At 37.7% G+C, this 17,101-nt stretch overlaps 1 protein-coding gene across 10 annotated transcripts in view; it reads right to left on the minus strand.

The window, feature by feature from the left end:
- Positions 1-2,011: 2,011 nt before the first annotated feature.
- The window catches only part of CBLB (Cbl proto-oncogene B), a 221,860-nt gene continuing 206,770 nt past the window's right edge, over positions 2,012-17,101 (minus strand). For 9 of the 10 annotated variants that reach the window (XM_004769108.3, XM_045088294.1, XM_013064876.2 and 6 more), the window contains one exon: positions 2,012-5,698. In XM_004769108.3, the coding sequence (XP_004769165.1) occupies positions 5,439-5,698 (260 nt within the window). In that variant the 3' untranslated portion in view covers positions 2,012-5,438. The remainder of the gene's footprint in view (positions 5,699-17,101) is intronic. The other variant, XR_006609071.1, reaches the window with a different exon arrangement.

A 17,101-nucleotide genomic window follows, 5' to 3' on the forward strand; every position in this document is an offset into this window, starting at 1 on the left:
TTGAGATCTACCAAAATAAATTTTAAAATCTCCCAGTTTTTACTTCGTGAATCTGATTTTTTTTTCTTATTAACTAATGGGTTCCCCATCCCAACAGTGACCAAAACCTGAAGTCTATACTGTAGTCACTTTAGTGAGTAGGCTTATATAGCTTCTGGTCCATGGGTGAAGAAAGCAGGAGCAAAGAACAGAGATACTGGTTCATGCAGAGAGTGACAGAGCTGAAACCAGAACTCAGCACTATTTCTAGAATTGGCTATTTAAGGGTACAATTTTTATTGATTTCAAACGTTTTATTTTGTACTATGATGTACTGGCTTCTGTCATAGGAACTTGGGACACAGAAATTAGATACGCTACCTCTACTAAGGAAGTTCAGTCTAGTTGGGACAACCCATGGAATGAAGTGATTGCAGAACCACTTAGGTATGATGGGACTATCCGGTGCGGCATAAAAAGATGACCTGCTCAACTCAGCCTGTGCCTACTCCAGAGGCAACGCTTGAGCTGGATTTTGAAAAATAAGAGTTGGTCCGGACTGAGAAAAGGGAAAGGCATATTCCAAACTCGCATGGACAAAGACATGAAGAATGTCTGGGCAATTGGGAGCTCAGCAGAGGTGAAGAGGGCCGAGGGAGGGACGCAAGGATCCAGAAGATGCAGACAGGGAAGCCCCACCATGGAAAGCTGTAAAGAGTTTTACACTGAGGAGCAACATCGGATTTGATGTTCAGAACCTTCTTTCTGTCTTGCGCGGGAGCCAGGAGATCAAATTCTAAGGGAGTCATAATTCAGACCTAAAAGAACGTAGAGGCAGCAGGGATGGGAAAGAAGCAAAAGTAGGTAATTAAGAATACGGTTCAAGTTTCATGCACAAATCAGACAAAAGAGGGACATGAAGAAAAGGCATGGAAACGAAATTTTCCTCAGCCTATCGCTTGCCATTTGATGTGTCAGTTCCTGGGAGGGACGCCCTCATCTCTCTGGGTATTTTCATGGTTACTGTCAACTCTGACTTCCAGCAACTGATTGCTAGTCCTATGGTTTCTAGAAATCTTAGATGTCTTTTGTGGTCCTTTAGCAACCGGCACCAACATCCTCTCCCTAGCCCTTTCTGTGTTTCTCGCCCCACTACTTCTCCTCTTTGCCTAAAATAATTGTTTTATGATGTGTGCTGCTCTTAGTTGAAATGTTTTACCTCTGGAGTTCTTAAAAACAAAAATTGTGATCCTCCTTTAGGCTGCCAAAATGCTATTCAGCCTTCTCATTCATTGAAATTTCCAGAAGGAATGTATCATACCCTCCTTTACTTCTATGTCCTAGAAGAGCCCTAATGGATGTTGAGAGGGTTAAATGTTTTATTACTAAGTTCCTTGCAAAAAGTAAGGGCCCAATAAAAGTTCTTTAGCACGTACTGTAAATACATAATTCCAGTGACAATTTATATATGGCATTTATTGTATTGGAATTATTTGCTTATGTATAATCCCCCCCATTTTAATTGTATGTACTTCAAGGATATAACTATTACTACTATGTGTGGGATATTGCATGTATCAATTACTTTCACATTCTTTCGTTCTTTATATGATAGTAATCATTAACATTTTTTTTTAGTCTCCATTGTTCCCTCCCCATTTTATACTGGCCCATTTTACATATTCTTCCTTATAAATGATTAGAAAAACCAAGAATTTAGAGAACAGATGTTACAATTGATTAGGAATCCTTAATTGTCATCTTGAAGACATTGTCTTTCCCTGATATGGTTCTTACTTGGAACTTTAATAGAACTTCTGCAGTTCAAAGACGTGGAAGGAGCTTATTTATGTAAATATCTTAAAACAATATGGTTTTGGTATTTAATAACCACCTGGGCTGGGTATGTGGTACCGCCCTGTCCACTCAGCTCTTGAATCCAATGTCCTTTCCTTAGCACCAAAAAGAAAACATAGAAATGCTGTGAAAGAAATGTTTGTGTTCATTTGAAAAATGAAGTACCAACTCTGCATTTTGTTAAGACTCATTTTATAAAATACCTTAAAAGAACAGATAAAGTACTTGAGTTTACATAATAACCAGAATTGAAAAAAGATGGATATAAATTAATTGAACACATAACTATTTTGCCACATTAGACAAGTTTAAAAAAGGCATGTAAAAAAAGCAGTAATTGGGAAGAAAACCCTTCACTCTATTGCTGTCTTTTTTTGGAAACTTTTCTTAGAAGCACTACAATTCCAGGTCAACAGACAGTACCTGTGTTGTTGAAAACACACTGTAATTTGCTTCCAAATCTGTCAGCTTAAGAGAAAAAAATTAAAATTTTAACCAGGTTTTGATAATTCAGTGCAAATTAAAGCTTCAAGTTGAAAATTCAAGAGGAAAAGTAATGTCCAAACTGTAGGAAATGCTTCTGGAACTGAAAAAGAAAAAAGTTCACATTATGAAGAAATCTTTGCAAGTGTTCTTGTGTGTGAGACATTGAGTTACCAAATGGGCCCTTTGAAGTTGCAATTAGGGCTTTAGTAGGACTATTTGCAATGTGGGCGACAGAAGAGGGGACAGGGAAGAGCTAAAGGTCATTTTGTGGAAGGAAGCTCAAGTTAATCAGAAAGACTGGTCTGATTCAATTCTAGAAAATTTGGCCAGGATATTGTAGACATCAAGGGGAAAAAAAGAACATTTGGAGACTAATTTACTGGACCGTCATTGAGGGTAAGTACTTCTATCCCCAGAACATGTTGGGGGATGAGGGAGAGCAGGTTAGTGTTGGCCATGATTTTGTTTTAATTATATGGATTGTATTGTGCACTGGCTTAATATAGTACCAAGTCTTGAGAAATGGGAGGAATGTCTGACTTTCTGGATAACAGTGAAACCAAGCGTTGATCATTTCCAACCACTAATGGGTAGTCATTTTTATAATTTAAAGTATTTTAAATTATTTCCACACAAAAAAATTTTGAGGTTATCATTGATAATAGGCAGCAAGGGGATTTTCATGACCGTGTTTGATAAAAAGTTTCCCTCTTTCCATTCTATTTCATAGAAGTTTCTGATTCAATCTTTTAATGATAGAACTAATGGTTGCTATTGAGTACAAGATGCAGAGATTTTAGTGGAGGCTAATGTCTTCTTTGCAAAACAGATTTTTTTTTAAAATAATTTCTATCATCTTTTTCTAATTCTCATTGGAAATTTTCACATCGTATTTGAAAATTGTTTGAGGATGTACTATGTTTTTCCTCACATTTGTATTTTATATCACTCTAATCTATTAAAGTTATAACAATATTTTCACAATGAAGTGGCAACTTTTGGCTTTTAGTTGTACCTATGATCAGCAAGTCATAAAAAACACAAAACATATAGTGCTATTCCAACATGACATCAGAGACTGATTAAAAAGGATAATCACAATGATGTATGCAGAGTTCCTAAATCAATGAAGAATTAGCTGATGCCATTTAAAAATGCACGCATATATCTGCTCACAGGTGCAACATCTAAGGAAAAGTGAAAATTGCTCTCTGAAGACACCGACCAGTGTAAAATCACTTGAGAAATTAAAACACCCAAGCCCGTGACTCCTCTCTACCTCCTATCGTGACAGCCAAACCGTCAAGGGCACATATCACACATCACTCTGCAAAATAAGGCCATAGTTCCCCTCCCTGGTCAACTTGGTGACCGCTCCAGGCTGAAGACTGATTTCCATGGCGTCCCGCTGGATGTTTGGTCCTGTCCTTCTGAATCCCAAAGACAGGCTCAGTGTCAGGTGCATGCCTGTACATCACACCTGGGGTGAGGCTGAGAGAGGAGTGGCGGAAAGGTGCACAACCCTGTCACGAGTCCCTATTTAGAAAAGCTTCTGTGCGCTCAAGCATTTCACACAGACCTGGGTTTTGTCCCACTTCTCCACTAACTTCTCATTAGGCTTTTTCAGAGAGGGACTTTTGCCATCAAAAGCACAGATAAAGAATAACAAAACATTATATTGCAATCAGCTTGGGACAGTTTGTGCTTTGAAAACACAGTGCATCAAGCACATCATAGATGCTCAATAAATATTTGTAGATCTATTAAAAGTAATAACATGGTTTTTGAAGGACGAACTTCCATTTTGGGGGCAAAAAAAGAAAAAAGCGAAACTATCTAAGTTTCTTTTCCCTGACTAGATGGATCAATGAGAATCTACAAATTAAATGTGAACTCTGATTTGACTGCAGAGACTTTGCCAAAAAGGCGGCGGGGCGGGGGTGGGGGGTAGGGGTGGACATTGCCGCAGTAGCATTGGCACTTAACAGTGCATCAAAGATTTAATTTTTCCACTGCAATATGTACTGGTTCCTACACTTGTTAGGTACCAGCGTGTAATCACTCATATAGGAAATGAACTCTATTCCACTTTGGGAAAGGTATGATCATAATTTTATCTGAAAATTATTAACACATTTCAGGGAGACGGCCCTCTTATTAAGCATGCCTCAAAGTAATGCAGGCGTAACCGTCAGGGGACCTCATTATATAACTTCAACACGGCATTGTCTTATGCAAGTGAATTTCTCCCACATCTGCAGTAGCTGCTTCCTAATATTTTGTTTTTTACAGAGTAGTGACACCCCTGGGATGACAAAGATGAGAATAGGGGATGGGGGCTAAAGATCACAAAACTTACATTAAAAAGGGATGTTCCTCTGTATCACATGAAAAACCCCTTATCAAAAATCAGTGAGTTCATGGATGAAAAAATGCTTTATACATTCATAACTTTCCCATCTCACAACAGCAAAGGTTTCCAAAGAAAAGACTCAGTAGTGAAGGCCACACACTTTTTTTTTTCTTTTCTTGCATTAGTTCAATACGTTGAAAATCAGAACCTTTGAAGCATCTTGTAAATGGGAGAAATGGAACTGGACCCAGCTGGTCATGGGGGGTGGGGTGGGAGGGATAAGATCCGAATGAACGTATGACTCAGCTGCTGGCGTGGACAGCAAGGGGGTTGGTGGGAAATGTTACAGCAGACCTGACCACTCTACCAAGGGTCTGTCAAGAACACAGTACAGGGATAAAAAACAACAACAAAAAACAAAACAAAAAAACAAAACCAAAACCCTAAAACAAAACTAAAAACAAAAACTGCAACTTTGCCAACTTGTAAACAAGGAAAAGCACTTCACAGATTCAAAGTTCAAGGGAAGTAAACGTCTTTAAATTATTTTTGTCAGTTCAACCCTGATTTAAAAAGTATGGCTAGCAGAAATAAGGAAGCACAGCTGTTGACATCCTGAGCGAGCAGCTGTCTTCTGAGAAGCAGCCTTTCCAAGCCTCTTCTCAAGATGCCACGCCAAGGAGACCCCTTCTCTCGCTTGTCTCTTTTCCACGATCCTGGGATATCGACTGCTTGCCATTTTGGTGTGGACAGGTCCTGGCTGCTATAGATTTAGACGTGGGGAGACTGGAGGCGGGTAGGCAAATTCTCGGAGGATGCTCCGGGCCACTTCGACATTATTCTGGGCTATCTCTAAGGCTCTCTTCACTTCTTCAAAGGCATAACCCTCTCCCATGAGTTTCGCAATTTTTGCGTCAACATTTTCCAATGATGCGTCGGGACCGTGGGGTTTTCTGTGGTGGATTTCCGGTGCAGTCCTGCGGGGTCGTGGTTTAGGAGGTCTGGCTGGTGCCTGTGAACCATCTGGGTAGATTTTGAAAGGGATATCATGTCAATAATGGAATAAATATACAGACACCATATCATCTTGATCTCATTTTAGATGAAAACCCTATTTTTCATTATCCCCAGAAATAAACTTTCCCCCCATTTTTATTTATTATTTCAGGGCAGGCTGTATTGTCCCCATTTTGAACATTAAAGAAACTGACTAAGAATGTGTTGGAAGTTTGAAAAATTAATACAAATTTATTCCCAATTCCACATATTATTCTTTAAGCCATAGGGACTAACAGGTATGGAAAGAAAAACAATTGAAAAAAAAAAAAAAAAGGCTTTCATTATAGGGACACCAGCTTATTCTTTCCTACGATGGTGGAGGCTCTTTCTTGGGAAGTTTCTGCCAGAGGAAAGTGTTACAGGGTTGTCGATGTTCCTGGAAGCACAACTACTCGAGCAGCAGGCTTTGTAGTGTCTCTGCCGGTCTGTTTTGTCAAGCTAATCATCCTGTCAACTGAGTCTGAGGTGGGGAGGAAAACAGTAGATGCTTTGAGTCTACTGTTAGTTAACAGGCTGAACAGAAGTAAACTCACTGCTTTGCTCAAATACTTTACCCAGATTCCAGTGTAGGAAGTTTTGCTAGAGAAAAGGCAAAACCAGCAGAAACATAAGCAATGGAGATTTGGGCTCTGGATTAGTCCTCTGACAAGTTTCTTTCTTTCTTTCTTTCTTTTTTTTTTTTTAAAGATTTTATTTATTTATTTGACAGAGATCACAAGTAGGCAGAGAGGCAGGCAGAGAGAGTGGGGGAAGCAGGCTCCCTGCTGAGCAGAGAGCACAATGCGGGGCTCGATCCCCAGGACCCTGGGATCATGACCCGAGCGGAAGGCAGTGGCTTTAACTCACTGAGCCACCCAGGCACCCTCTCTGACAAGTTTTTTAAAGTTCAATCAAGTGACACTGGCACCCATGAATGGAAAGCAACCTTATTAAGAGGAAGAACTAGAGACCACCATCCCTCACAGATCACCAGGGCATGGGCTGGTAACTTGAGAAGGTACTTTTATGATGAATGTCCATAATATCTATATTTGGTACTGTATTTCAAAAGCCTAAATTAAAAAAAAAGATTCAAATAAAAATTACCAAATTTATGCCATGCAACACATTTATGCATTTAAGACTATTTAGACTTTGACACTTCTTTAATAACTTTCTCAGACCACTGAAAAATGCCAAACACTAATTCTAAGGACATAAGTTAAGTAGGTGAGGAAGTGAGGCTACAACCCAAATGCTTTGTGACTCTAGTCCGCATCCTTGCCCTCCTGGTCTCTGCTGCTTTGCCTACTTCCCCAATATCTTCATGAGAAATTGTAAGCTGATACCTTCAATAATAATCAAATCTAAATACAATAATTGTCTAGTGTGTTTTTCTCATGTCTTCTTCCACGAGAAGGTAAGTTGCTAAAAACACCCTCTTCACAATTCCAGCAATATAGCAGTATAACATAGGCGCATGAAAGCCTCCAGTATGAAGATATTTTCTTCCACACCAAATTGGATGATAGTCTTATTTTTAATTTTTCCTTTCTTATAGAATACTTCCCAGTTTGGAAAAAAATATAGCTATAAATGGAGCTTATTAAATTACGCTCATATATAAGAACACACATTAATTTCTGGTTCTCACTCAAATCTGTATGTGCTGTTTCTTGCACCTATAACTAAACATCTCAACCTACTATGGTCTACTAAATTGCATTTCTTAATCTGTTTTCAGGTTACTTTTCTATTAAGTATTTCCATTATGTCATGCAGAACTGGGCAATAAATTTTACTTTGCTTCTAATCATTTCCAAAAAACTGAGAAATTCTAGCAATGTTATCCTTTAGTCAATCACCACAGAAGTCACACATTGAAATCTTATCTGTTCTGATTTACTTTTTGGTGAGAAAAAGTACCTACACTTAAATGTAAGTCTAAATTCCCTGTTTTCTACAGGTAAGTCTCAAAGAGTTTTTCTAATAGTTATCTTGCTTTTGTCCAAAATAGTGAGGGCACATGTCAAGTGTCATTGAAAAGAACAGCTAAATATGCTCCTAGAGTGGGAAGGGTACTATGGCAGCCCGAGACACATCTGATAGGATAATTGGCAAGGAAGTGTGGAGATTTAGATTTTTAAATGTAATAAGCATATGTATTTTTAATTGAATATACCTGACACACAATATAATACTTGTTTCAGGTGTACAGCAGTGACTTGACATTTATATACATTATGAAATATCACAGGCAGTGTAGTTATTGTCTGTCACCATACAAAGTTATTACAGCATCACCGACTCCATTCCCTACGGTGTACTGTTCTAACTCAAGTCTGTACCTCTTAATCCCCTCCAGCTATTTTGCTCATTGCCTGAACTCTACACAACCACCAGTTCTCTGTATTTATGAGTCTGGTTTTTTTCATGTTTTTTTAGATTGTACACACAACTGAAATCATATGGTATTTGTCTGACTTATTTCACTTAGCATAATACCCTCTAGGTCCATCCACGTTGTTGCAAATGACAAGATGTCCCTTTTTCTGGCTGAGTAAAATTCCAGTGTGTGTCTCTGTGTGTGTGTATACATCTTTACCCATTCATCTGTTGATGGACACTTACATTTCTTCCATGTCTTGGCTACTGTAAATAATGCTGCAATGAGCAAAGAGGTGCATAAAGATTTTCAAATTAGTGTTTTTGTTTACCAATGTCTTATAGTTTTCAGAGTACAGGTCTTTTGCCTCCTTAGTCAAGTTTACTCATAGGCATTTTATTCTTTTTGTTTGTTTTAGGGGGACTTTTGGGGGGCATTTTATTCTTTTTGATGCGACTGCAAATGGGACTGTTTTCTTAATTTCTCTGATAGTCCATTAGTAGTATATAGAAATACAACAGATTTCTATATATTCATTCTGTATCCTGCAACTTTACTGAATTTATTTATCCTAATAGTTTTTTGGTAGTCTTTAGAGTTTTCTATATATGGTATCATGTCATCTGCAAATGGTGGTAGTTTTACTTCTTCCATATGAATTTGAATGCCTTTTGCTTCTTGTCTGATTGCTGTGACTAGGATTTTTGGTGCTCTGTTGAATAAAAGTTGTGAGGTGAGCATCCTTGTCTTGTTCCTAATCCTAGAGAGAAAGCTTTTAGCTTTTCACTATTAAGTGTGATGTTAACTGTGAACCTGTCATATATAGTTTCACTATTTTTTTTCCCCAAAGATTTATTTGACCGAGAGAGACACAGCTAGAGAGGGAACACAAGCAGGGGCCATGGGTAGAGAAGCAGGCTTCCTGCTGAACAGAGAACCCGATGCGGTACTTGATCCCAGGACCCTGGCATCATATCTGAGCTGAAGGCAGACACTTAACGAATGAGACACCCAGGCGCCCCTAGCTTCACTGTTAAGGTATATTCTCTACTCACTTTGTTGAGAGACTTTATCATGAGTAGATGTTGAATTTTGTCAAATACTTTTTCTACACTATTGAGATGATCATATGATTTTATCCTTCATTTTGTTAATGTGGATCACACTGATTTGCAGATACTGAATCATCCTTGTATCCCTGGAGTAAATTCCACTTGACTGGGGTGAATGATCCTTTTAATATATTTTTGAATGTTGTTTGCTAATGTTTTGTTGAGGATTTTTGCATCTATGTTCTTCTGGGATATTGGCCTATAATTTTTTTTTAAAAAATATTATCTTTTGTCTGATTTTGCTATCAATCATGCTAGTATTGTAGAATGAATTTGGAAATGTTCTTTACTTTTCAATTTTGGGGAATATTTTGAGAAGGACAGGTATTAATGCCTCTTTAAATGTTTGGTAGAATTCACTCATGAATCCTCATCCTGAACTTGTGTTTCCCAAGAGTTTTTAAGTCACTAGTTGAACTTCATTATTACTAATTTGTCATATCTATTTCTTTCTGATTCAGTCTTGGAGGGTTGTATTTCTAGGGACTTAGCTATTTATCATTTCTTCTAGGTTGTGTAAATTGTTGGCAAGCAATTTTTTGTAGTAGCCTTTTATAATCCTTTGTATTTCTCAGTTGTAACTTTTCCTCATTCATTTCTGATTTCATTTGAATCCTCTCTTGATTAGTCTGGATAAAGGTTTATCAGTTTTCTTTCTCTAAGAACTAGCTCTTAGTTTTGTTCATCTTTTTTTATGTTTTTGTTTTGTTTGTTTTTTTTTAGTCTCTATTTCATTTATTTCTACTCTGACCTTTGTTATTTCTTTCCTTCTTCTAACTTTGGGCTTTATTCTACTTTCTAGTGGCTTAGGTGTAATGTTAAAGAGTTTCAGATTTCTGTTGTTTGGGTAGGTCTGTATGACTATAATCTTCCCTCTTACAACTGTTTTTGCTGCTTCCCAAAGATTTTGAAAAATTGTGTTTCATTTGTCACAAGGTATTTTTTTTATTCCTCTTTGATTTTTTCATTGACCCACTGGTTGTTTAGCGGAATGTTGTTTAGACTCCATGTATTTGTTTCTGCCAGTTCCTGTAATTTATTTCTAAGTTCATATTGCTGTGGTCAGAAAAGATGCCTGACATAATTTCAATCTTCTTAAATTTATTTAAAGTTGTTTTATGGCCCAACATGTGATCTATTCTGGAGAAAGTTCCACATGCACTTAAAAAACATGTACCTTGCTGTTTGGGGATGGAATGTTATATATAAATCCTACTCAATTTGGTACAGTATGTTGTTCAAAGATACTGTTTCCTTATTGATTTTCTGGATGAATAATCCATCCATTGATGTAAGTGGGGTATTAAAACTTCCTGCTATGATTTCATTAGTGTCAATTTCTCACTTTATCTCTGTCAATAGTTATTTATTTAAATGTTTCTATGTTAGGTGCTTAAATATTTACAGTTGTTAAGCCTTTTATTAAACTGATCCCTTTATCCTTATGTAATGCCCTCTTATATGTCTTTTGTGTCTGATGTCTTTTTTTTTTTTTCATTTTCATGGAGTATCTCTTTCTCCATGCCTTTACTTCCAGTTTGCCTGTGTCTTTAAAGTGTGAAACCTCTTGTAGGCGGCATAAAGATGGATTCTTTTTATGCCTTCATTCAGCCTATGTCTTTTGGTTGGAACACTTAGCTTATATTTAAAGAAATTGTTAAGTATGTACTTATTGCTATTTTGTTAATTACCTTCTGGTTGTTTTCATAGTTCTTTGTTCCTTTCTTTTGCTCTCTTACATTGTGATTTGATGACATTTTTTAATGTTAGGCTTGGATTTCCTTCTCTTTATTTTTTGAGTATGTATTATAGGTTTCGGTTTGTGATTAGCATGAGTTTCAAATATAACTCCCTATTTATATAGCAGGTTATTTTGTTTGTCCCTTAAGTTTGAACCCATTTGAAAGCACATTTTTATTCTGTACCCCACCTTTTATGTATTTGATGTCATGTTGCACATATTTTCATTATGTGTATACCTTAACTAATTATTGTAGATACAGTTGACTTTACGACTTTTGTTTTCTGATCTTTGGAGTAGTTTTATAAGTAATCTAGTTTTACTATATAAATCCGCCCCCCCCCCCCCCAAGAAGTCCCTTTAACATTTCCTGTAAGGCTGGTCTAGTGGTGAACTCCTTTAACTTTTGTTTGTTTGGGAAACACTATCTCTCCTTCAATTCCGAATGATAATGCTACCAGGTACGGTATTCTTGGTAGTAGGGATTGTTTGTTTTCTAACCTTTCAGCACTTTGAATATATCATGCATTCCCTTATGGCCTGCAAAGTTTCTGCTGAAAAATCAGCTGAAAGTTTTACAGGTGTTCCCTTGTACATAGCTAGTTGCTCTTCTTTTATTGCTTTTAAGTTTCTCTCCTTATCTTTAATTTTTGGCATTTTAATTATGTCTGTGGGTGAACCTCTTTAGGTTCATCTTGTTTGGGGCTCTCTGTGCTTCCTGGGCCTGAATAGGTTTTCTTTACCAGGTTAGAGAAGTTGCTGCTTTTATGTCTTCAGATAAGTTTTCTGTCCCTTTCTCTTCTCCTTCTGATAAAAATGTGAGTATGCTTGATGTTGTCCAAGAAGTCCCTTAAGCTGTCCTCATTTTTCTTTTTTGCTATTCAGCTTGGATGATTTCCACTCCTTGGTCTTTGAGATCACTGATCCATTCTTCTTCATCCTCTAAGCTACTGTTGACTTCCTCTAGTGTATTTTTCAACTCAGTTACTGTATTCCTCAGCTCGGACTGGTTCTATTTTATATCTTCTTTGTTGACATTTCCACTGAGTATCTTTAAGACCATTTATCTGAACTCTTCATCAGGTAGGTTGCATATCTGTTTCATTTAGTTTCCCTCACCTCTCCCCTCCAACCCTGAGGTTTTACCTTGTTCTTCCTCTGTCTCCTAATTTTGTCTTTGTGTTTATTTCTGTGTATTAGGTAGGTCAGTTACATCTCCTGGGTTGAAGGTAGTAGCCTCTTATAGACGACTGCCCAGAAGTACAATCTCCTCTGGTCATCAGAACCAGGTGCTTCACAGGTATTTCATGTGAGCTGTGTGTTGGGGGGGATGCCCTCTAGGCAGTGTAGGAACCACTTCAGGGGGACATCTGTAGAGCAGGGGAGGCTGGGTCCACAGGGAATGCCAGAGTGGGGTGAGAAGTGCTAGGAAAGTAGATAGAGAGGATCCAAACTGGTGGCTACCAGCACTGGGCTAGCTAGGCTGAAAAAGGGCAAGGAAAATGGTGTCTGCCAACGTTTGCATTCCAGGAGAAAAGTTTCTACAGATGTCTACCCCTCCTGCACATACCCTAAAATAATCAATAAGTCTTCACTAATGGCCCTTGTGCTTTTCAAACTGCTGCCTGTGTTCTGGCTCTTGGAGTAAGTTTATGTACAAGCCCTTTAAGAGAAGAGTGAAGTCTTGATTTCCTCATGGCCCTCTGGCTCTTCTGGAGTGAAGCTCCACTGATTTTCAAAGAATTTTGGGGTTTCATTTTTTTAAATAATTAATTTTTTTCAGTGTTCCAAGATTCATTGTTTATGTACCACACCAGCACCCAGTGCTCCATGCAATACGTGCCCTCCATAATACCCACTATCAGGTTCACTGCCCCCCCAAACTCTGTTTCTCAGAGTCCACAGTCTCTCATGGTTTGTCTCCCCCTCTGATTTCCCCCAACTCACTTCTCTTCTCCTTCCCCCAAAGTCTTCCATGTTATTCCTTATTCTCACAAGTATTCTTGACACAGATCCCTATGGTGTCGGGGGTACCCAGTGTGGGGCTTGAACTGCTTATTCCTCAGGGAAGACCTCTGTACCTATGATATCCCTCCTGCTTTTGGGTTGATGTGTCAGGGATTTGGTTCCCAGACACATTGCATCTCTGCCCCTTCTACCCTTCTTAATGTGGAAGAGTTGTTTTGCTAAACTTCAGGTCATTCTCAGAGTTGCTCTATACATAGTTGCAGGCCTACTATGTTTTTGGGAGGAGGTGAGCTCAGGATCTACATACTCTACTATCTTCTGTTACCCTAAACATATGTATTTTTGGATCCTGGTAGATGACACTAAAATAAGGCACCTTTCACCAGGAAAAACCCCAAGAAACCCATCTGTTATTTAAGGCTGCTATAATTAATACTGGCAATGGAAGTTGCAGATGATCATTCTTTTCTTGAAAAAAATTAGTAAACATAATTTAGGAAACCTAATATAACAAGGAAAAACACATACACAGACTTGATGATTAAATCAACTCTAGAGTAGTGAAGGTATCTCTGATCCTGGAACTGTTATTATTATTATTATTATTTTTTGCATATAAATTATATTTGAAATATTAACTATGGAAAGTGATTCAAAAAACCTTCAAAAAGAATCATGATAGATTTTGAAGACTTTTCATTTAAAAAAAACAAAACAAAACAACTTCCTACCTAAAGCAAAGATTTATTTTCCTAATAGGTATTTTCTCTTGAACTCCAAGTCACATATCCCAGTTCATTTAATCCTAGTCTTCACTGCCCTAGCTCAAAATTTATGACCCAGCAATTGCACTCCTGGGTATTTACCCCAAAGATACAGATGTGAAAAGAAGGGCCATCTGTACCCCAATGTTTATAGCAGCAATGGCCACAGTCGCCAAACCAAGATGCCCTTCAACGGATGAATGGATAAGGAAGATGTGGTCCATATACACTATGGAGTATTATGCCTCCATCAGAAAGGATGAATACCCAACTTTTGTAGCAACATGGATGAGACTGGAAGAGATTATGCTGAGTGAAATAAGTCAAGCAGAGAGAGTCAATTATCATATGGTTTCACTTATTTGTGGAGCACAACAAATAGCATGGAGGACAAGGGGAGTTAGGAGAAGGGAGTTGGGGGAAATTGGAAGGGGAGGTGAATCATGAGAGACTATGGACTCTGAAAAACAATCTGAGGGGTTTGAAGTGGCGGGGGGTGTGAGGTTGGGGTACCAGGTGGTGGGTATTCTAGAGGGCACGGATTGCATGGAGCAATCCGTGGGTGTGGTGAAAAATAATGAATACTGTTTTTCTGAAAATAAATCAATTTAATAAAAAAAAAACCCAAGAAATGCAAAAAACCAAACCAAAACAAAAAAAACAAAAACCAAAAACCAAACCAAACCAAACAAAACAAAAAATTTATTTCCTCAGAAGAGTACTGACCTCTCTTCAGAATCTTACAAATAAGTGCTTGGGAGTTTAACTGTATCACATATTTGAGCCTACAAATAGGAATAAAATGGCATCTGCTATAACTCTGGCCACTTGCTATAAATTTCTACTTACTGATGAATATTTATTCAGTTTGCCATATCTTAATTTTTTGTTCAGTTGTTTTAATTGGATAGAGTAGTCCCACACCAGGTAGTTGACAGCTGCAACTGAGACTTTTCTGGATGTAGACAAGGAACATCACAGAGAGATGGGAGTGGTTAGGTGCATTTCACTTTGGCAACTAAGATTTTGAGTGACCTTGAGTCAAACCATTTATTTGCACAATTTTCACTCTCTTATATCTACTTTCCTATCTCATTTTTAGAGATTTTATTCAGCCCTTCTCATTGAGGTACTATGCAAATTAATTAATGGTCTCTTCACATATATTGAACATTAAAAATAAAGGGCAATGAATTCACACCTATGATAACTGCTATACTTAAATGCCATGAACAGCAATTACGACAAACAGTAATGTCAGAAGTGTGGAAGAGGAAAAAACATGGAATTTTTTGTGAGTGCTAATTCCATAGAAAGCTTTTAAGCAACATCTTAAAAAGAAATAGCTGTTAGAACCTGAACTAAAAGTAGAAACTATTTTTAAAAAGGGAGGATGGGGTGCCTTGGTAGCTCATTTGGTTCAACATTCAACTCTTGATTTCAGCTCAGGTCATGATCTCAGGGTTGTGAGATCGAGCCCTGCATCTGGCTCTATGCTGGGTGTGGAGCTTGCATAAGATTCTCTTCCTCTCTTTTGAAGGATCCTATTTTTAATTAAAAAAAGGAGGGGGGGTTGGAGAACAGATCATTTTCATGCTCATTATTAGAGCAAACTGCTTAAAACTAATCCTTCTTTCTACATATCACTTCCCAAAGCACCTTCCAGCTTGTTCCTCCCCACCCCCCCACAATGTCTAAAAGAAACACCAGGTCCTTTTGCCCTTTAGAATGGGTAAGTAATAGAAAGGAGCAATGAAACAGAAGACAAAGCTATCTTATAGTTCCCCCAAAGTTATTATACTTTTGGAGTACATTGGAATTACTATGAATCTTACCAACTCTGTGGGAATTTTTGTACCCGAATAAAATGTCCTTTCAATATCTTCTTAAGGATGCCTGTGTTTATGCCAGTGCTGCTGCCCATGCTCATCATATTTTTGAGCAATGGCAATGATATAAAAATAAGTGCAAGAATACATAGAGCCATAAGATATAAATAGTACACCTTCTTGAAGCACCAATTTTACTCAAGGATTACAGAATTACCAAGGAGGAAAATAAAAAATTTGCACAAGTTTTTAAGAGAAAACAGACCTGGAATGATACTGGGCTTTAACCAAAAATGGAAAATCAGAATATTGATTCACAGTTAACTCCCTGGGCTGAAAAATTTGAGAAGCGGTGGTTTAGGGTTAAATCCTGGTTCAATTTTCATTTTCTGAGCATATAAAAGAGCAAAGTGACATTGAGAAAAGTCCTGGATGGCATGGGAATTGTCCTGATGAACACATCGTTAGAATAATACCTTAAATGATTACTCTAGGTCATGCATTCTAAATGAGGGCAGTGTCCCCAGGAGGGTGAAAATTGGTCCTTGAGGGACAAGAAAAGGTCTTAGATGCTAAAAGAATGCACCGAAATAGTATATCTGTGGTATTAAACTGTCATTGTTGCAGGAACGCAGGAGTGATTAGGAAAAAAAGAAAGGTCTAAAAGGGTCCTTAGGCAGATTATGATTAAAAAAGCAAAGGAAAAGTCCAGCTACACTGCTGTCGGTCACATTCCTCAGGGTTGATGGCACTTCTACTTCAGGGGCTACCAACTATTTCACTCCAAGAAGTCCTTATTACTCCCTTTATTGTCTAAACTTTGGTGGTCTTTTAAGTCCATATTTTGAAAGCTGTGTCTAATAAGCAAATGTCATCACATTGACAAATCCATTTCCTATTTTTTTATATTAAGCCTTATTTAACAATAGCTATAACACCAAGTTTCCGTATTTCTAGACCAAAGCAGAGGCATTTGATTCATTAATGTTCTTGCGAATAAAGTTAGAGTTTCTATTACTTCTAAAATATTAGTCTGTGACAGCTCATAAAAATGATGGACTATCATACAATAATTTAAAATGACACTTATTTCAAAATTTAATGATGTGGTGAGATACTTAGAACACTATGTTAAATGGAACTGAGATAGGACTGACTTACTGAGTATGATCAGAATTGACTTACTTAGTATGATCACTGTTGTGAACATGTACACAGACAAACATTACAAGGAAGTACGCCAACATGGCAACAATGTTCCTGATTGATGACAGGTTAGAAGTGACTTTTCTTTGTTTTTGCATTTCATTCTCTAATGTGCATGTACTACTTTCATAATTAGAAAAAGAAATAGTTTCAGATCCCCTCTGCTAGCTTTACAGGTCTAAGCTGCTCAAAGATCTAATATGGAAAAACAGCATGCATGATTCTGCTGATATAAAAAGAATAGAAAGCATATAGGGGATGGCTACCTAAGATCCTGAGAAAAATGACTAGAATCCAGGTTTTGAAACCTCCACTACCACTTCTAATACTCTCTTCCATTCCTCTGTCATCATTACTATTTCTTTGCTTCTATCAGATTTTA

This window comes from Mustela putorius, unplaced genomic scaffold, assembly GCF_011764305.1.
Source record: "Mustela putorius furo isolate JIRA1106 unplaced genomic scaffold, ASM1176430v1.1 tig00003834_pilon_pilon_pilon, whole genome shotgun sequence".
NCBI classification, from domain to species: Eukaryota; Metazoa; Chordata; class Mammalia; order Carnivora; family Mustelidae; genus Mustela; species Mustela putorius.